At 40.2% G+C, this 22,844-nt stretch overlaps 1 protein-coding gene across 3 annotated transcripts in view; it reads left to right on the plus strand.

The window, feature by feature from the left end:
• Positions 1-22,844, plus strand: part of astn1 (astrotactin 1) — a 568,467-nt gene that overhangs the window by 120,230 nt on the left and 425,393 nt on the right. For all 3 annotated transcript variants that reach the window (XM_049597470.1, XM_049597472.1, XM_049597473.1), the window contains exons 3-5: positions 146-396; positions 814-956; positions 7,864-8,013. In XM_049597470.1, coding sequence (XP_049453427.1) covers positions 146-396; positions 814-956; positions 7,864-8,013 — 544 coding nt within the window. The remainder of the gene's footprint in view (positions 1-145; positions 397-813; positions 957-7,863; positions 8,014-22,844) is intronic.

A 22,844-nucleotide genomic window follows, 5' to 3' on the forward strand; every position in this document is an offset into this window, starting at 1 on the left:
TGACTTTGACTTTGATCTGTATTCAACTTGGCAAGATTCTGTGAATCTGGTCTCCCCTTTGACTTTCTCTTCTCTCTGTCTGTTTTTTTTCTTTTCTCCCCCTTTTTTTCTGTCCCTGCTCCAAATGCCACCCTCCTCCCCTCAGGGCGGGATGATCGCCCTTCTGCTGTCCATCCTGTGCCTGGTCCTGATCCTCTACACCCGCAGGCGCTGGTGTAAACGTCGTCGTATCCCTCAGCCCCAAAAGAGCGCCAGCGCCGAGGCAGCTAATGAGATCCACTACATCCCCTCAGTGCTAATGGGAGGCCAGGCTCGGGAGAGCTTGAGGAACTCCAGGGGTCAGGGGCCAAACTCCAGCGGTACCCTCAGCATCCGGGAGACACCGATTTTGGATGGGTATAAGCAGGGTTTGGATGGAAGGGGGATGAATGTAATCTGAAATGGTTAAACCCAAAAAAAAGAGCATGCAGTGGCTGAAAGTCAACAAATTGCGTTAGCAGAATGAAAAATATGTGGATGTGATTGGTTAGTTCACATTTTACACTGGCAATGGGATGTAAAAATTGTTTGAAATTTACTTCCTAGGAAGCAGCTGATATGATGCAACCTGTACACAGCACACTCATTTTTAAGTGCAGTAGTCTGCAATTAGTTTGGAGGATTAAGATTATAAAATGGCGTACCTTATCAGTACATCCTGTCAGAGTTTGAAATCTTGACTGCTTCATCAAGCATGTTAGCTGCTTGTGATAGTTATTCTAATTAGGTAAATCAAGATAATGTAATGCTAATTGATTTCCACCTCACCCCCAGGTATGAGTATGACATTACCGACCTGCGTCACCATCTGCAGCGGGAGTGTATGAATGGTGGTGAGGAGTTTGCCAGCCAAGTCACCCGTACCCTGGACTCCCTCCAGGGCTGTAATGACAAGAATAATATGGACCTAACACCTGGTAAGATGACTGACTCACAAACAGCCAGGTCAGGAAACCAGCAAACAGCCTTTAAGCTGCAATAATCAATCTTTTGTTATGTTAACAATGAATCAGGTAGACTAGATGTAATGTTAAAGGGTCACAGGTAGTGAGAAACACACAAAGGGAGCAACAGGCAGCGCATACCCAGCAGCAGACAGCCAAAAACGAGGCAGAAAAAGTCAGCAAAATTCCTTAAAATTTCCCTCAGGATTTTGTGGAGAGAAAACTAGAACTAAAAGGAGAGTGAGTATTGGACTTACTGACATTGTCAGGTGGCCAGACCCTAAATGAAGGTAACGTTTAGAGCCAAACCACAGACAGACAAAGTTAGCAAGAGGTGATATGTCAAATAGCTAATGAGCCAGATAAGTCGCTAAGTTTTAGTGGAGACAAAAACCAGTGAAGATGTCAAAGAATGAAAAGCACAAGTAAAACTATTTTTTAAAGAATGGCTCAGTGCCATTAATACCTGTTTACCGAGTCAAGCCATGCCACACCATTTTGTCTTTCCATTACCATTTAAGATGTGCAGAGCCATGCTGAGCCAAGCCAGAGATGAACCATCTCTGGAGTAGGGCCAAAAGCACGCCCAACCACCTCCAATCAGGTAGCAGTGACATTTCGCGGACTGCAGCCAACCCCACTTCTCTCCCTGAGACAAGCCTGTATGTTGCAAGGATCAACTCAATTATCTGTGCAGGACAGTCTTTGTATGTTCAGCTCTCAGTACTTTGTAGCCACTAACTGCATATTTTGGTTTGTACTTAAGATATCTGATTTATTTCACTGTTTCATGTTCGCTTTCAGCCATACACGAGTCTATTAAGTTACTGCTAATAAAAACCCAATATCTCCATATTATGCTGCTTCACAATAAAAGCTTTTACATAGCAAAGTAAAAGGGGACTTTAATTGTGAAAAATCCAGAGGAAATAAAATGTGTTCATCGCCAAATTACTGGAACTTTGTTAGCAACTTTTTTTTCAATTAAAACAAGTGAACTAATACAGCAGGTAGGAAGAATAAAAGCAGAAACAGCCACAGTAATATGTTAGATGAAGAGCTGCAGACAACAGGCTCTTACTGCACCTCTGCAAATGCTTACCTCCAACAGGTAAAATTCTTTTACCTGCCATGCTGTGTAAGGAAAAACACTCACTGCAAAATAAAGGGAGAGTTTAGCCTGCTGCTTTGACACATCATCACTTAAGACAAGCTGCCATCAGTTAAAGATATAAGCAGTTAGCCCTGTTGTAATGGAGACGCAAATCCCTGCTGCACTGGGCTGACAGGCCAAGTCAAACCAAGTGTCCCAGTAAAAAAACACAGGACTTTCACCTAGGAGACTGGTGTTTGCGTCCCCCATGTGAAATGATTTTTTTTTTCTTTTTATGTGTCATGTGAGATACATCACAAGCATCATGTGACATAATCATGAACTTACTTGTTATGTAACAAATATAGTTGTTTTAAGCCAAACAGTGATCTTTTATCTAAACTTCACCAAGCAGTTTTGTTGTTAAACGTAAAGAAGTTTTGGTGACAAAACCTTAATTTCTTGTGATTACAGAAATTGATTTTGAAAAGACTGGAATGGAATGAGCTGTAATTGACATGCTGTCCCTGAGCTTGAGCGGAGTAAGAACATGTGGATATTGACATTCTTTCATGTTCTTTCATGGCAGCTGTTTTACACTACAGCAGTATGACGAAGAACATGACTGAAAGACTGAAAGAGAGCTCTTAATTTGCTGTGTGTCTGCTGGATATAAACAGATAACTTTTTGCCGACATTGCCACAGTGGCTTTGTTTGTCACTGCTAACAAGTGATTACCCCCCCCCCCCACCCGGAAAATAATAACCCATTTTTACTGCTCACCACCATTTGTGTTATTCATCTGGGATATGCTGACAACGAAATATCGCTAATAATGCATTGTCAGCATAAAGTTTGTTTAATCAATGTACTAGGGAAGGATACCGAGGGAGTCAAGTGCTTCTTATTTTTGTGCTTATAAAACTTTATAATCATTTTAAATTACAAGCTAACTAGATTCTTTGGCAGAGGCTTTCACTTATCTCATTGATAGCCTCATTTATTTTCCTCCTACATAGCCATACATTTTTTAAATAAAGACAAAGTAATAAGACAGTATGTCAAAAGTTTACGTTTGCTGGTATTGAGGAAGACATAGGATGCAAATTGTTTTCCAAGCAGGGAACAGTATAATTACATTAACACAGTTGCAGTAATTTAGATAATCAGTGTGAAAACAAAGAGAAGTAATTGGATTTTTAATTAAATACCTTTAATATGTGTTATTTTCTCATATAGGTGGGAAGTAATCATCTGAATGAATGTAGACTAATGGGTAAAATTTGAGTTTCACAAATATGAAGGCTTCAAACACTTTGTCAATGTAGAACTTTTTTTTTTTTTTAAAGAAGGGGACAGCAAATGAGGCACTTGTTCCATAGTTTTCATAACCAGTGTAAGAACATGAGATGTGGGACTGACGCAGAGAGTATACCAGACATGAATATCAAACTACGAGTATTATTTCAAAGAGTTTATTCCTCACACTTGAAATAATCAAAAGGCTTATGTACCTGCCAAGAATTAGTTCTAGAAGATCTTATTTTTCATAATCAGTGGACGTTGGAGTGGAGCACCACTCCCATGAAAATTACTGTATGAAGTGGAGCAGGTTTGATGAAGGTATACCCGCTGAATTTCAATTAGCAGCAGATTCATTCACTGCGTGGATTTATCAAGAGATCGGCACTCTCACACGGTGTTCTTATAAAATCCAAACAGCCCCTCCCCAGGTGATAGAAGCAGAGTAATCCTGTGCATTATGCATTTAAAATGGTTAATGCAATGGACTAGAGAAAGGGGAAATGCAGACAGCAGGCCATGCATGGAATATTGAACAATATAAACAACAGTAGAGGTCACTCAGAAAATGGTGTTGGAAATTTGGACTGAAAGAACAGAGATTTCAGGAAATGTTTTTTGCCTGCCCAGACCTTACTTGTAAGAATAGTGGGATAGTTATGAATACGTAAACAGGTGAAAAAAAATGCTTGTTGTCAATCTATATTGCTTAATTCTTTGTTGCATTGTTTGTCTTATTTAAAAGTTACAATATAGAGAATTGGGGGCATATAATTACATTACAAAGACTTGAAATACACTAATTGAATAATTACTCAGGTTTTTTTTTTTTGTCATGGTTGGTAGGTTTTGTCTTAATTGCATTGCCTTTTCATTGTACCACTTTTTCAAGCTCCATTCTCCCCTAAGGTTGTGCATAAACATTTTCTGTAAGGAATCAGAGACAGGCGGCACGGTGGTGTGGTGGTTAGCACTCTCGCCTCACAGCAAGAGGGTTGCCGGTTCAATCCCGGGCGTGGGAGCCCTTCTGTGCGGAGTTTGCATGTTCTCCCCGTGTCAGCGTGGGTTCTCTCCGGGCACTCCGGCTTCCTCCCACAGTCCAAAGACATGCAGATTGGGGACTAGGTTATTTGATAACTCTAAATTGTCAGTATGTGTGAATGTGAGCGTGAATGGTTGTTTGTCTCTATGTGTCAGCCCTGCGATAGACTGGCGACCTGTCCAGGGTGTACCCTGCCTCTCGCCCGATGTAGCTGGGATAGGCTCCAGCCCCCCCGCGACCCTCAAGAGGATGAAGCGGTTAGAAGAAGAATCAGAGACAAACAAGACTGAGAGCCTGCAGCCATGCTAGCGGCTCTGTGAGGCTGCACAGAGGCACTTTGGTACTTTGAGCTAAATGCTAATATCAACATGCTAACAAACTCACAATGACAGTGCAAAAATGCTTGACCTAAGAAGGTATAATGTTTACCTTGTGCATCAACTTAGTTTACCTAGGCATTCTAGCTTTAGCATTAAAGACAACATTCAGCTGAGTCTGAGTTGGAATGTGGTTAGTTTGTTCAGCCAACTCACCAAAGTGGCTAAATTCATCCTGAGAGAAGCACTATGTGTACCAAGTCGCACTGGGATCCATCTATTGGCTATCGAGACATTTGACTCACAGCCATGAATGTGGACCCTATCGTAGTGCTAGAGAAAAGGTCACCAGAAACCTTCTAGAGGGTCCCCCCGAAGTTGTGTTATTATGGATCCCACTGCTTTTCTCGGCAGGACACATCACAGGAAGTATCCAAGTGCTGTATTGGCAAGATGTCCACGGTAGGCGAGACAATGCAAAAGTACTGATTCTGACCAAAGCTGTGACACTTTTTCAGACATCATCACAGGAAGTTTAATGCATTACAAAACATATTTTATAAAATGTTCATGTATGTTTAGTGTAAAAATCTGAAGGTGGTCCAGAGGCTGAAGAGGCAGTCATTGCGGGTGAGAGGAGGACCGGGGCCTGTAGAGCATGATGGAGGATCCACAACCGTGGGCATGGATTCAGCAGACCACCTTCCCTCACTCTGGTTCTCAGCATGATCTGCGGGACCTGCCTCTCCTTTTGCCCACTAAGACTACTTCCCCAGCCCCAGTGAATCCTCCAGCATGTTCTGCGGGCCCTGGCTTTCCTCTCCCTGGCTACAACTGCCTCTCCAGCCCCGGTAAAACCTCCAGCATGGTCTGTTGGCTCTAGCTCTCCTCTCACCGGCTGTGAATGCCTCCCTAGCCCCAGTAATCCTCCAGCTTGTACCATGGACCCCGGCTCGACTCTGAGCTGCCTGGTTCTATTTCACAGCCCCTAAGCAGCCTTCACCAAGCCCCACTGACACAGGCCTTGCTCTGTTCCTCTGCCAGAGAACTGGTGGGAGAGTGAAAGGCTCAGGGAAAAAAAAAAAAAAAAAGTTTCATGCTCTAACCAATCACGACACGCTAGGGCAGGACTTGCTAAGAAAAACAGTGAGGTTCCCTGACGCTCACGTTCCTAGCTGAGAAATTTTCTTGTTGTGTGTCACGGCTAAAATAAATGCTTTGTTTATTGACTTAAAAAATAAAACCTGGTTATTACATCAAGTGCAGGTGATGCAAGCCTGTTGAAACCAGCATTAAGGTTACCCCTGTAAAACCAAGCGGAACAGATTGTAATATACTGTAATATGGACTCTGGAATAGAACTAAAAACACAAACCATGTTGTAAATGCTAATGTTTGATTATAATAAATTGTATGTACCTAAAATGATATTGCCTCAAAACGTACATGCATTTATAGATATTAGAAATAATAATAAAAAATAATAATACGTCCTGTCGCATGCTGGATACACACAATCGGGACGTGCTACTTTCTCATTACATTACACACTGAACTTTGACCCTCTTGCTTTTTTATCCATTATTGTGGACATAAAACAAATACTGTCATCTGTTAAGCGGCTCGTTGATGTGAAGAATGGTTCGCTGCGCGGAGCATTGTGCATCAGAATAGCCACAAGCGCACGTTGGCTTGCATACTGCAAAATCAGACCGGATGTAGTAGAGCATCCTGGAATTTTTGGCATACTGCATTTCACATACTATGTATTGGGATATATTAAATCTTTCTACTATGGGTATTGGAAAGCAAAGATATTTTCTACTTTTTTTTTTTTTAACTCCTTCCTGCTCAGGATAAAAATGTAACAGTACATTCATTCATCTTCTAACCGCTTCATCCTCTTGAGGGTCGCGGGGGGGCTGGAGCCTATCCCAGCTGACATCAGGCGAGAGGCAGGGTACACCCTGGACAGGTCGCCAGACTATCACAGGGCTGACACATAGAGACAAACAACCATTCACACTCACATTCATACCTATGGACAATTTAGAGTTATCAATTAACCTAGTCCCCAATCTGCATGTCTTTGGACTGTGGGAGGAAGCCGGAGTGCCCGGAGAGAACCCACGCTGACACGGGGAGAACATGCAAACTCCGCACAGAAGGGCTCCCACGCCTGGGATCGAACCGGCAACCCTCTTGCTGTGAGGCGAGAGTGCTAACCACCACACCACCGTGCCGCCCGTAATAGTACATGTATTTCATTAACAATCATAAACCAAACCAACCAAATACAACAAGCTGATCTTCACCAGTGCAACTACTGATCATATTAAATGCTCACATTAAGTTGCTTCCTCCCCCCCCCCCACCCACACTAATGCCAGAGCACTTTGCTCAGCCTGTTGCTCCCGCAACCTGGCCTCGGAAAAGTTAATGAAAATGGATGGATGGATGGACAGACTAATGTTAGATACAAACGTCTTTAGATAGGGCTGAAGATAAGGTCATGCCCAGCTGTACGAAAACATTTCCCTTTTTGTGCAGCTTCCTTGGAATTTTATTTTACTTATATCGAAGGATATTGAATGAAAAAGAGTTTAATTAACAGCTAAAGTCGGAACCTTCTCAAAACAATAGGAATCATTCTTGGGGGACAATTTCATTAGAATCCACAAAATAGTTGTACAAATATTTCAGTCTGGATCAAAGTGGTTTCATTACGAAAATCTTGTTCTATAATATATTTTTTTATTGTTTTCCTGGAACTTCTTCTCTTAATATTTACCAAAATAGATAATTTCATCCTCTGAGACTTAAATGCGTTCTGTATATTCCCTTAATGAGTTTTAATTTCATGCCAGCTTTTCTCACTCTTTAATTTTGGCTGTTTGACTTCTCCCCCAGTAAACAACATGCTGGATGTGTTTCTCTTAGCATTACTATACTTAATGCTTGCTACATTGTGGTTTTAAAACCTTCAACATGCAGCCAAGAATAACACATTTTTTTTTTCTCCCAGTGGCTGTTTCTCATTTTACAGAGAAAGCTTTTAGTTGGTTCCTCTGCCTCTCCTAGCTTTTATTTCCCAGTGTTTGTAATTATGTCCCACTTCTCTGCAGTGAGTGACAACACCAAGCTGGCCCTAATGAACAAATACAAGGACAACATCATTGCCACGAGTCCCATTGACAGCAACCACCAGCAGAACACCCTGCTGCCACACAATACCTCCACCAGCCAACGCAAACGTCTCTCCAGCAACACCCGTGGTGAGTCACTCTTTCCCATACATCCACCCTTTGACAGAAAAAGAAGAAAATAGATCACTTTAAACGCCATCACTCCACGAGTCTACCCACCACCAGCAGCAGCACAGGAGAACATTGTTATATTTTTATATACAGTACAGACACTGTGATTGTCGGGTGAAAGCCTGGTGGCTTCAGCTTCAAAGATTTACCCCAAGTTAATTTTACAGGCCATTTTATTTTATGAAAGACATTCAAATTCAATTAAAAAGAAAGAAAATTATAAAACACAACAGACCTTAAAGTCAAACTGAAATTTGAATTCTCCTTGGGACTATAATGGCATAAGACTTTGCATTTTTCTAAAAAGGATAAAACAGTTGCTGGTCATATAAAAGTATTTAATGCCTTGTCTACACAGGAGGCGTTCCGTAATCAGCACGTTAGCAGAGCAGCAGCTTTAATGATACTTCATTGTACACACAAGATGAGTTTAGGCTCAATATTGACTGTGAGCCACCTGCATTTTTGCAGCACTCAGAGCACAACGATCACTGTATGCACATAAAACTAAAGAAAGTAGATGTCAAGCTTAAATATACATTTTATTATTTTTAATCAATAAAGCTGCTGTTATGCAGACTTTGTAGACAGCTGTATTGATTGACAGAGAGAGGCATATCTGTTCCTCAAGATGAGAGATGGACGACTGAGAAATGTGGTTGGACTGCCTCCTGCATAGACACACAGTAAGTCCTGAGCCTCTGGGTGGGCATTTTCCAGAGCTGGACAAATCATATTGTTGGGTTTATATTTCAACCAGAGGTGTTAACATTGTCACTACATATTATTGTTATTATTATTTTTTGTAGATCCTATTTTATTGTTTGAATACCTGATAAGTCATTGGCAGGCAGTGTTTAGGGATGCACTGATTTATCAGCTGAACATCAGTACTGGCCAATATTTGCCTTGTTGACTGCCATTGGCATATTAGCAAAAAAAGATGACATTCACCAATGGCAGCTGCCGCTGTTTTTCTGTTGTGTCACATCAATTTTGCGCAGACTGTAAAGCAGGGTTTGGGAGTAACAGTGTCACATCTTCCCGGAGACAATAGAAAATGTGTTAGAGACAAACAGAGATCTTCACTGGGACGCCTTTGGGACGGAAAGTAGAGATGCACCGAATATTTGGTAACCGCAATATTCGGCCGAATATTGCAAAAAACCACAAATTCGGTATTCGGTGGAATAAGTTAATAGCAAGGCCGAATAATAGCGGCGTGTTTTGATAACGCAATCAAACAGTGTGCCTTGACGGGTGGAATAAAATGTCAGCAGTGTGGTGATCCGCCCGTCACGGCACTCGCATTTGCGACTAAAAATAGTTTTGAGCGAGCAAAATAGGCTTAAATCATTCAGCACGCTGTGTGAGCAGCCTACAGATTTCAACCAGCAGCAGAAACAAAAGGCGAATCCCACCGGTTGTGGGTTGAACGGGGGTCACAGACACAGACAGTAATCCATTCCTGTCAATTACGGCGGCCACAAGCTTACCAGGCGACGGAGAAGTCGGCTCCAATAATATCCACTTCTTGGCGTCATGCCTGCCAGAAGTACCTGAACAGCCGAGCCAGCCGAACACAGACCGTACGTGATGTGTCAGAGGAGAAACGAGCCGTTCACGGCCCACAAACCTCACCGCACTTTAGGGACTGTTCATTACTTATGAAGGGACTGTCAGGGGAGGAGGGTGGCTGGTTGACTCTTATTTTATTTATTTATTTTATTTTTCATCCCCCCCATGTTCATCACTCATTGATGCTGTTTTTGAAGTATGAATAAGTCAATAAGTAATTTATTCCATTGAAATATCATTGATGTATTATAGAAAAGTGATTTATCTTTTTATAAATGACAAAAGGCACATCTGTCTCATTTTCGCTGTGGTATTGTGATACTACTCAGAACCATGATATTTTCAGTGGTATCGCACAGTGGGTCCCAACTTTGGTACCGTGACAACACTAATCTGGAGGGGGTTCATCTGCAAAAACTAATGAAAAACTAAACAACGATATTCGGTATTCGGTACTCGGTATTCGGCCAAGTGTTTAATATTATTTGGCTTCGGCTTCGGCCACAAATTTTCATTTCGGTGCATCCCTAACGGAAAGATGTTGTGAACTCACTATGGACGCATCAGGGCCACACCCTGTTGTTTCTCTAATAATGCAACATTGTAAACAACAAATCCCTGCTAAAATTGGCAGTAAGAGAACTAGGTAATGTTAGCTGTTAGCAACTGATCGCCTGAATTAACAGTTAGGCTTCGCAGAGGTTCCATAATGTAATGATGCATTTAAGCTTGATTCAGTAAAACTGAGTATTGGGCAAAGGTACAGTATAATGTGATCGTGATATGTTTAAATTGAATCTTGTGACAATCATTTTTTTGTACGTTTTCACAGCAATGTAAAAATACATATTTAAAAAGAGAAAATTATGGTTTATTATATATAATAGAATAGCCTTTGAAGCACTAATTTTTTTTGATGTTTTTCATATAAAGGGAGGTTATATTAAAGGTTGTTTCATAAATTTGTACATTTTAATTTGTGCTCATTCAAAGAAAACTTTAACGACTTTTAGAGCTCAATGACTTTAAAACAGTTAAGTTTAATTTTTAAACTGAAAATGTTTTTTTGGTGCAAGGGGAATAAACAATAACAACAAAAACATAATAAACAACAACAAAACAGACTAGACTATCAGACAAATTGTTATTTTATACATCAGTATATCACTCCAGAATTTCTACTAGTGATAGTAGACTTTTTTTCACGGGTCCAGATTTGGTTATTGCAAGTTGCTTTACTTTTGACCAGATTCTCAAAGCATGGCACAAGTTAACATACACTGTCACAGAGGAGCTACACAAGAGCTGAAATCACAGGCAGCAAACAATGGGTAACAACGTTGGCTACCAACTGGTTCAAACCCTAAAGGAAGCCTGCCTGTTAGGCTGTTTTGAATGTAATTATGTAACAAATTATTTTTAGTGCATAGCTACACAAGTTATTCCAATCAATAACAGTATCGACACTGCTGGTCAGTACTAAAAACACTCACACCTAATGGAGAACACCACCATGGTGACATGCTGATTTAAATTTCAGTTTGACTTTCAGGTACAAATGCTGCCTCATGGAAACCCTGACATCTGATTCCTACTTAATCCAAGTTTCTTCGCCCAGCATCATTGAAAATCTACTCAAACACTGTGGCACACTCAAAAATAAATCGTTGCAACTGTGAAAATATTTTCATAAAAATGAGGCGTGAGGCGGCGGTATTAGGTGTTCAACCTGCAGCAGCATCATGATCAATGCCCAGCTGCACATATCTTTTATCTACAAAAATGTATCTCTCTCAGCTCCATAGCAGGCAAGAAATCATGGAGAGACAGTGAATACCACCACACAGGGTTAGTCACTGACAACATCATGAATGCCCTTTGGAAAACTCCCAAGGACCCTGAGACATTTACAACTCATTGGACAATTATTGTATTAATAATACATAGAAGAATGCAAGGCTTTGTTAGAGAAAAAAACAGGATACCTCAGGTCTTTGCAGGACACTGAGGGTAAACCCAGAATTATAATCCATGTCATCCTGAGAGATGAATGCCTTTCAAATAATGAATCAATGGCACTGTTTAGAGTGACTGTGGTGTGAATGTGAAATCTCAAACATATACATCTCTTTGTTCATTGTGGTCTTTTTGTTAACATAAATCAAACTATTTCTTTCCATATTCCCCCTGATATCAATATTTATTTGTACTCACCACTGTCATCGTCACGATCTCCCAATTCTTCTCATGTTCACCTCTGCCTGTCCAAGCTGTGAGTTGACCAGAGTGTAGGAGTTGAGCTATATGACCAGAGATTGCAGAAAACAGGAAATGAAAAGAGAGAGAGGTTACAGCTGATGAAACGGAGAGACATTATCCCATTATGATAAACAAGAGGAAAAAAAGGCAGCGACATTTTCAAAATGTCATTTTGGAAATTTTCCGTTGACCTCAGACCATAATTCACTTTCCTCCACACTTGGCTGCACAGATACTTTATTCTCAGCCCAATTAAAAACAGTTCTGTGGTGTTAGTCGCTGCGGAGAAGCTTCAGAAATAAACTTTATGTCTAGCAAAGAGTACGTAGTGCACAGTAAATCAGAGGTCTTCTCCAAAATGTCAGGAAGGACTGTGATTGTAAAGCTGCGACACAGGCACGGAAGCGAGGTATCCATCTGCATGCCCCGGCCATATCCCATGCATTTCTTCAAGCAATGATTCATTCTAGGTATGTTTCATTCATGACTGGTGGAAACCCAACATGGCTCTTGGGACATTTTAGTTTCTTGATTCAGGTGGAAGCAGATTTTCTTTCTGTCTGACCTTCACTCGTTTCAGTGCACACCTGCAGCCACCACGGCTTTCCAGCTATGAGAGCTCAAATCAGAGAAATAGAGAGGAGGAAAACAACATTCAAGCAAACCCTTTTATCAATAATAGAGGGTGAGAATAAAGAGTGAATGCCCCAAACACCCAGCAGAAAGCAACACTAGGCACTGCTGGCAGCTCCAAATGGCGGTATTGGAATATTAAAAACTTCACTGCCCAGAAATGCTGTAACATGGTTTCAGTCAGCTGCAAGCAACACAGCAATGTTAATCTTCCCAGTTACTCTGTGAGTCTTTATACCAAAGCGATGAAAGAGTCAAAAAGTCTAAGGCTGTGTTCAGACATTATTCCTGCATACCCCACCCCCCTCTTCATTCATTTTAATGAAACCACTGTGTTGGCACAGCAGGGGTCCACATAAAAACGTAGGGTCACCTGGCAATGTCATCTGGTTATGTGCTGCATTGGCCAATCAAATTTTTGCAAGCAGACATATCTAGTGATTACTTTGGAATATGAATGACGTAATTCTTGTGTTTGCCCTTGCTTCCAATACTGTAAAATACTGCATTATAATATTAATGGAGGGGGAAAGAATTTATGATTTGATTTATTCCAAGTTTCAGTATGTATACATTTTCTGACAACAGCCCCTTGTGGCCCTGCACATTAAGATTGTCTCTTTGAAGCGAAGCCTGACATAGTATGAAGTTGTTATGGTACTGCAAATCCTCTTGAGGAGATCAGGACGGATGGTTGTAGTGTTGAAAGCATCAACCTCGGAGCCCTCTGTTCACATAGTGTATACCAACAGTAAACATTGTTTCTTATAACAAATACTGTAGTTTTAGTTTCTAAGCAAACCTAAGCAAACTTTAATCATTTAAGTGTCGGATAAAAACCATGAGTCATAGTCATAACAGTGATATGCATTGTAAAAGAGACTGGCAAACACTGAAACTCAGTGATGTATTTTATAAAAGACAAATTAAACTGTTTTCTTTACCTTTTACTTGATCTGGTCTGTAAACAAGTCTCAGTGAAAGACAAGTCTTGTTATTACCAGTTTTCACATTGTTGAAATCAGCTAAATATTCATCCATGACAATGCAAATCTTCTAGATAACAATAACCCATGATTTTTGTACTCTAACACATCACATTTTTTCGTGGCACTCCTCTCTCCTACTCCGTGACGTTTTCAACATCAACAACACGTCAACCTTTTGCGAGATTTTATACTTCTCCTTGTGCAAAACTAAACAAACTGCATCAAGCGTAACGTTAAAAAGAACGTTTATTTTCTCTATTGGGTCCTTTCCACACTTATAATTACAATGGGAGCTTGTCAGTAGTAGAAACAGGCACTTTAAATGATCGTACCTTGACGGTGCCAAATGCCCCGAGTGGTTACATTTCAACCTGTTTTTGCAGCTGCTGGCTATAAACCTCTCACTCAATACTGGACCAATTTCAAAAATTGTTGTCTCTTAGATACAAAAATAGGGGAACATAGGGTCCAGGTTGAAGATTACAGAAGTTTCCCTTAAACGCATGACTCTTTAAAGTCAAAGGCCTACTAATGCGGATGGGCCACCACTGGAATTTAACTAAAAAAAATCTATCTCAATTAAGGCTGGTCACACAAGTGCTCAAAATGGCAAAATTTGCCTCAAAGGGGCCAAGTAAGCGTGATGATTTCAACATAATAATTTATGTGGCTGGTTGCTGACCAATAGCAAACTGCTCTTTATAGTAACAGAGCCAGAGAGTCTTAAACTGAAGAGGTAACCAAACGAGCAAGTACAAGCTAGCAAGCTTGTCAGTGCAGAGACGTATTGTGGCTGACTTACGCTAACATGCTCTGCCTGTCAGGCATATCAGCAGTCACCCTATCAGCTGTACTAATTCACTTACTACCTTGAAGTATGTCTCTATGTAGTCAAGCGTCCATTCAATTTCAATTTGATTCTATTTATAAAGCTCCCCCAAAAAAACCCTTTAACACCACCGATTTCTTGAAAATGCACAAATTATTTTTTTTGCTCCATTTCCTGGTGTGACCAGGGTGATGGTAGTAGTGGTAGTAGTAGTAATAGTAGTGGGGATGCTATTGCAGCCAATGCTTTATGTTTAGGTAATAGGGACAAAAATTAAGTAGGTCTGGGGGTCTTGGACCTTTTGATATCCATCCATTGAATACTGGGCTCAAACAATGGCTAACTGGTCAGTTCAGACCAGTTTGGTTACAGGGGGTCCAGGTATTTAGTGATTTTTGTAGGCCAAATACAAATCACTTCCATCAAGTAATGGCACAGATCCCATCTTTGCATCCCAGAAGTAACTTGGAAGTGTATCTGTGCCAAACGCTTTTTGTTGTATTTCTCAAGTAGTCCTTTTCTTATGTCTGTTTTTTTTTTTTATCTCTCTTTCTATGACTGCATCTGTGAGAGTTTGAACCAACCCTTGGCCTGCTGTGTCCTCTCCAAGCCAGCCAACCCACCGACACTACAGCTCCACACTCAGAAATTCATTAATCTTGTTACATTTTCTTTATGTTGACTGCAAGAATGCAGAGTATGATAGCAGGAAGTAACAGAGAAAAGAAATCCCCGCACACTCATTATATTTGTCCTATCAGATGTATCAGCTTGGTATATGAAAATAGATGGGTTTGCTTCCTAATGCACTCAACTAACTGACACACACACACACACACACACACACACACACACACACACACACACACACACACACACACACACACCAATTTTGAAATTTCAGTGCTTCCAGGTACAGGTTAGTGTTCTCCAAAGCCAGCTGCATCGAAATGAGGCTGTCTAAGCAGGCAATTAGATCTGCTCGACACAGTTTTTTGAGTCGCTGTTGTTGGTGTTTCCAGTCAACTATTTTCATCTTTGTCATAAAATATGCACAGACAGAGCTATTGTTGCCCTCGGTGGACAACTTCTGTGCATGTGAGAGGAGGAGGCAGGTAAGGTAATGACGCTTTCCCTTTTTGCTGAAGATGCCCAAGTGCCTCTCTTTACTCTATATGTCAGCACATTTAATGGACTTCATGTTACTTCAAAAGCAACTGAAAGTACTAAAGATGCCAAATGGGAGAAAGCAATGTCAGATAGAGCGAAGGGAGAGAAAGGAGCAGTCCCAGGCCTGTAGGCCCCATCAGTATTTCATGATTATTACTGCTGAGCAGGTGTATAATTTATTCCTAATTAGTTTTGGACCATACAATGTAATGATGATGATGATGTCTAAATTAGTGGATAAGGTTAATGTTGAGTTATTGTACTTCTGCATACATAACAAAGGCCGCCTCATCTTAAACCCCATTTGGACAGGATTTATTCCTCTGGGCGAGTTGGGATGATTTTAACACTACCTGCACTGGTCATTGATTTTAATAGGTGGGTAGTCATTTACCCACACTCCAGTACAGTTGCAGTTACTACAGATTTGTGTGAATGCGCTTGTCCTGCTGTCATTTAAAGACCCATATTTTAAAGAGGATGTCTGTAAGAGGAGCTACTTTTTGCCTTTTTTCATAGCTCAGTGCGAAATTAGACTTCTGTGTTAAAATGACGTCAAAAAAGGTTTTGCAAATGTGATCGATGGAAACATGTTAACACCAACATGTGGGCCTATTTGGGGATCAGTGTGACAACAGAAAAAAAAGTACACCCCTCTAAAAGCTAATCAAATGGGCAGTTATGATGTATTTGTATTCTCTACAATACAAAGGCCGTATTTGTTCACATTTGGCAAATCTGCACTATAAAAAGCATGCTGAATTAGCTATTAGCAGTTCCTGGTGCAGTGTAGCCATAGATGCACAGACAACTATTACTAGGTCAGTTTTGATACTGAGGAAAAGTTAAAAACATGAGGATTCTCAGACAAGTTCTTATGTGTCTTCTTCTATAATTTCTAAATGGATTTATGGACATTTATTTGCGATAGACAACAACATTTATGAGATTCTCAGAAACTATAAGTTGCACTGAATGATATCAGTGTGTATTTCATGTCTATGTGTTAACATATGGTTAACTCTTCTGCTCCCCCTGTGGCGGGTTTTTGGTGTCTCTTTTGGCTTTGCCCTGCCCCTACAGACCATCTCCTGGAATTCCCAAGGGTTAAAGTGCTGCCGAGATTAATGAGCTAAAATGCCAAAGAGTACTATGTTCTGAATGATTGTGGTTCAGCTTCTGAGGAAGACGGTTATTATTGTCCTTGTAGGTATTTCAAATGGCAAGCACATTTATTTACATAGACAACAACATTTATGAGATTATCAGAACTATACAGGTGTAATCCTGTAATGATATAAGTAGTTACACCTCTGGTTTTATTGATATCAAGTCAAAATGTGTGTTATTTCCCAGGGTAACATTTGGAATAGGGGGCGGCACGGTGGTGTGGTGGTTAGCACTCTCGCCTCACAGCAAGAGGGTTGCCGGTTCGATTCCGGGCGTGGGAGCCCTTCTGTGTGGAGTTTGCATGTTCTCCCGTGTCATGTTCTGAATGATTGTGGTTCAGCTTCTGTCCAAAGACATGCAGATTGGGGACTATTATTGATTACTCTAAATTGTCCGTAGGTGTGAAATGTGAACGTGAAGCTGTCTGTCACTATGCGCTGACCTGATAGTCAGCACTGTCCAGGTGTACCCCGCCTCTCGCCCGATGTAGCTGGGATAGGCTCCAGCCCCCCCGCGACCCTCAAGAGGATGAAGCGGTTAGAAGATGAATGAATGAATGAATGAACATTTGGAATGTTACCTTTTGGAATGTTGTGCAACTGACTTATGTTATTTCCAATCTCAAATACTTCCAGTGTGTGGATTTAAATTAGAAACCTTTCATATAACAACTACAATACTTTTGCTGCTTTAAAATGCAGGTCAATTCCGTAAAGTCTGTTGGAGTGTTGTTTCATTTCATCTTAACATTCACATCTGTTTGTTGTTGCAGTTGTTGTTGTCTTTAGTTATTTCCTTAATTATATATCATTGCTCCACTGGAAATGCAACATTTACTCCCACTGCATTTGTTCCATATTATTTAACATCAAAGTCAATGCAATAATAGAGTAATTAGAGAATATGATCCGCTGACACAGTATAAGGAGGATGACTTACCTTCTCTCTGAAACGAAGCAACAAGTACCATCTGTTGTCGATGCTAACAAACCTTGAAACTCGTCTTTCATCCTCTGTAGTTGGTCCTCTCATTTCTGTGTAGGTTCTCTTTTCCATTCTTCCCTCTTTTGTCTTCTGACAAAAGTCTGTGTTGTTGTTTGGTATTGAAGTTAGAATTCTCCTCTTTTCTTTTATTATGTTTTATATTTTTAATTATTCTTTTATATTTTGGGTTCATTATTTCTACCATATCAAACTCCCTGCCATAGTATTATTGGCATGACAACAATCACCCAAAATATTGTCTAGTCTTCAACCTCTAAAGCGGAGACAATGGTTTCTCCTTGCAAAGTTCCCACACCAGCAGTTAAATTTTGCAGATATTTTGCAAATATTTGCAAACTTTTATGGTCCTGCAATAACGTCTACAGTTACTGTGAAGGAGAAGATCTGGGAGTGTGGCAGTGTGTCAAAATATCATGTTTTTGTGAATTACAAATTATAGAAATGTATTTTGACTGATGTGTCCTGGATTTACATAATATATACAAGGTGTGTACTTGCAGCATTCCATGCCTCTGGCAGGCGTCTTCTAGGAGACGGTGTAAATGAAGCATCACTGTTTCCAGATCCCCCCCCTTGCTGTCAACCTCATCACAAGCATAGTTGTTTGCTGCTGAGATGGAAAAAAAAATATTGTCACATATTGTACCGTAGAATTTTTTCACACTCCCAATAGTTAATTAAAACAAAGACTGAAGAAAGCTGCCAAATCATTATTGTAAGCTCTTTGAGGAAAATACTTAACCCCCTTGGTTTTAGATTGATTCTTCTGCTGCTCAGATGTTCACCAATTTCTTTAAACCTAAGATGTACTGTTCATAAACACAGGTGGTAGGCTTGACTAAAACATTTGTAGCCAAAGGTATTTTCTGGTACACCAAAAACTAAAAAATAAGCCACAGCTTTAAACCTGTTCATGACAAGTTAGAATTCAAGGATCATCACTTGTCATTTGTATTTGTTATAATACCCAAACCCACTGTTAATACCGTTATAATTTCCACTCACTATGTAATGTGATGCTTCTACAGTGCACTGCAGGCAGGTAATTGATGTATCAACAATACTGCTGTCTGTATAACTAGATCGTATTCTTTGTGGACCTTTCCATACAGAGCCCAGCAAGTGTCATGGAGGGGAAAAAAGATGCACATTACTTCTACTGCTTCTTAACAAAGTAAAACAATAGATATCTTACTATATCTTACTATATAATGACGAAAACTCTGTCTGTGGGTGTGTGGGTGTGTCTGTTCCACGTTTTTCTCCTCACTGACTTGGTCAATCCATGTGAAATTTGGCACAGTGGTGGAGGGTCATGGGAGGATGCGAATGAAGCAATATTACATCAATTGGCCAAAGGGAGGCGCTATAGCAACTGGTTAAAATTGCAAACTTTGAATGGGCATATCTCATGCCCCGTAAGTCGTAGACACATGAAACTTTGCACAGAGATGCCTCTCCTCATGAGGAACGCATTTGCCTCAAGAACCCATAACTTCTGGTTATATAGATTTCCGCCATTTTGAATTTTCTGAAAAACACTTAAAATCGATCTCTTCCTAGGAAGTCTGACCAATCTGCATGAAACTTGGTGAACATAATCTAGGGACCAATATCTAAAGTTCCCTCTTGGCAAAAGTTGGAAAACTAAAACTGAGCTTCTATAAGGCAATGAATATTGCAGAGGGCGTGGCTCATCACATAAAGGTGTATAACATCTCAAGGGTTTCACCGATCACCAAACAACTTTGTAGGCATATGACCACACATAATCTGAGGGGAGCCCTCCATTATTGACCCCATCAAACAAAATGGGGGCGCTAGAGAGCTAAGTTCTTATCTAGGCCTAACTGCCATATCGATTTTTACTAAACTGATGTAGAACAGGATGCCTCAAGGTGACTGGAGAAATTTAACTCTAATTGGCAACTGGGTGGCGCTATAACAACAGAAAAATGCTTAAAAATGGCTAAAATGCGACCGATCGCTGTGGCTCCGCCTGTGGCCCAATGTTTGTTGTTGTTTTTTTCTAATTTTTGGTATGACTAAGTCATGGTATGGTATGCTGTACATGATCACGGAAACTGTCAGTGTGTCATTCTGTCTGTCCCACCTTTTTCTACTCACTGACATGGTCAATCTATGTGAAACTGCACATAGGCATTGAGGATTGACATACTGTAGGTAGAAGGTGACAAACCTACCAATGGGTATGGACTATATATAATAAAAATAGGCAAATAATAATAATAACTTGCTTACCAAATTGTGCTGTTGTATTTCTTAATTTATTCACACAATTTAACAGCATTTTATTTCAGTAGTGATGCGAACACTTCATTGTCATGGGGTTAATTGCTTTTCATTATTGTTAACACCCTGCCATACTGCAGCAGAAGTAACTGTTTTACGTTGTTGTGGCTACAACAAAAATGGTATTGCGGAGCCTACAAATACTGACTTCCCTCCATTTTAAAAATATTATTGATCATAACATTCAGTGTATTTGTCCACCCCTTGAAATCCTTTTTATTGTTGTGAATATGCTACTAAGTATGTTTCCGAAAACAGTAATGCAGTGTTTTGGATTGATGCAGTTTGCTTTGTAAAAATTGGTTCATTGAGCACTTTTCTTTTTTTACTTGAAAGCAACTTTAATTGATTCAATCCATGGGCATCCAAATTACAGACTTTCTTTTTCCTCACTGTTCATCCTGCTTTGTATATGTAGAAGTACGTTAAATAGAACATCTTTTAAGTCATCTTAGTGCACGTAATTCATAGCTTTGTTCTCAGAAGAAATTGGTACTTTAAATATGTTATTTTTTATTATTTTCAAGTTTTGTAATTCTTAATGTTTTTAAAACCCAAGGAAAAAAAATACAAAGAATCAGTCGCACAAAGTCGGATTTCAGTATTGCACATTCAGTAGTGCATTTGCATTTACCACATTTTGCTCCTTCGCTGTCTCTTGCTGGAATCCTTTCCTCAGCTGTCCTGCATTGTCAGAGAAACTTGTTTTCTGTAAAGTCAGTTGATTAGTGTTGTTTTGGAGCAGGAAGCTCAACTTTTGCATCCTGAGGTCATACACTGCCAAAGAATTGCTGCGCTTGATCTGTGTCTTTGTGAGATTCATGTTGCTTCTTTAATTAATATAACTGATAATGGCTGTATTTCTAAGTTGTTATCATTTGCTATTCCTGATACAAGTGCTGCTGCTGATTTGATGCTGTGACATCATTATCTTGTTGAATTGTTTGTTTATGTGTCCACCTCCTCTTGCAGGACAGATTGTCATTCTGGTGCATTACCCTCTCTAACACTCGGCTCTAATACCCTTCCGTATTTATAGAGATGTGGAGCACTGGACATAATAACTTTTTTTGGTTTATAAGAAGTACTTGTGCCTGCTGTGCATGCTGAGTTGCCGGTGAGCATCATGCAGTGAATGCTTAGAGGGGTCTGTCTTGTTTTCATGGAAGCAGTGAGCGCAGCACCTTTGGCTCCAGTTTAATAGTGAAGGCTGACGAATACCTGCTGTGTGAGATTTAGTCCTAATTCCTCAGGAGGCACTTTCATTTTCAGCTGTAAGCCAGGCAGGGACACAGCATTATGTTTCAAGTGCCATTCTGGTAGAAATGTTAAGGAAAATGTAGACACCCCTGCTTCTATGATCAGACTTAACTACATGTAAACATCATGCTCAACCTGTGAGCTATGTGATACTGTTGAAATCATCTAATTTGATAAACAACAATGTCGTAAACCTTCATAGTTAATGTTGTTATGTCACCTCGTGCACTTGTTAGATTTTTTTCGAATGTCTTTTGCTGTAATTGTTATTTCAGTCATTTCCAGCTGCAGAGCTCTGTGATAGGTTTTCTTGCACTTATCTCAGAGGCTGTAAGGTACATTTTCACTTCCGAAAACAATTTTCCCCTTGTTCATCACAGAAAGATTACATGCTGTTGCACTTTGAACCACTCTAAGTTATTCCAGTGTAGTACTTTTACATTGTAGGCAACAGTTCTTTTATGTTCTCTCTTTTCTGAAACTCACGCAGCTTCAAAGCTGTCCTTGACAGCTCTGCACCATTCAGGTATTTAGAGATCCACTGAAAAGCTTCATTTTCTGAAGTAGTGAACTTAAAAATCCAAATTAAATGGCTCCCAAAAAACAGGTGGTTTTGTTGGGCTGATCTCGTTATTGAGTTGAAGTTGCAGGTTTTTGATCAGTTTAATAGAATTGAGCACGGACAATAACTTAAAGCCAAACATTTAACCTAAGGACCCTGATATAAAGAGGCTGAAAGTGGCACGTGTGCACAAAACAAAAAGCATCAGAAAAATCTGTTTTAGCTGTAAAATCACATAATAATTCTGTCCATGGTGGCTTTAAGGTGGGTTGGAGGTGGGCAAGTCAAACATAATGAACTGACTGGCAGTCTAATTAAGTCTATAGCCATGATTGTGAGGATGTACTTTGGCACAGTGGTGCTTTGAGCTAAATGGTAATGCCAGCATGCTAACACACAGTGACAATGCTAGCATGCTGATGTTGAACAGGCATAATGCAACCCAAACACCAGAATAAATCTAAGCATGGTACTTTTCTGCAAACCACAAATGCACTGCATTTGCACATTGCTATGTAGAGAATATGTTTAAAATGTATGTCTCTTTGTGTTCAGCGGTGTTGTGGTTAATACACTGAACAAAAATATAAACACAACACTTTTGCTCCCATTTTTCATGAATTCAAAGATCTAAAACATTTTCTATACACACAAAAGATCATTTCCTCACAAATATTGTTCACAAATCTGTCTAAATCTGTGTTAATGAGCACTTCTCCTTTGCCGAGATAATCCATCCCACCTCACAGGTGTGGCATATCAAGATGCTGATTAGACAGCATGATTATTGCACAGGTGTGCCTTAGGCTGGCCACAATAAAAGGCCACTCTGAAATGTTCAGTTTTATCACACAACACAATGCCATAGATGTCGCAAGTTTTGAGGGAGTGTGCAGTTGGCATGCTGACTGCAGGAATGTCCACCAGAGCTGTTGCCCGTGACATCATCCAGCATGTTCACCTCCAAGATCGTCTGAGACCAGCCACCCGGACAGCTGCTGCAACAGTCGGGTTGCATAAC

This window comes from Epinephelus fuscoguttatus, linkage group LG15 (genome assembly GCF_011397635.1).
Source record: "Epinephelus fuscoguttatus linkage group LG15, E.fuscoguttatus.final_Chr_v1".
Lineage (NCBI taxonomy): Eukaryota > Metazoa > Chordata > Actinopteri > Perciformes > Serranidae > Epinephelus > Epinephelus fuscoguttatus.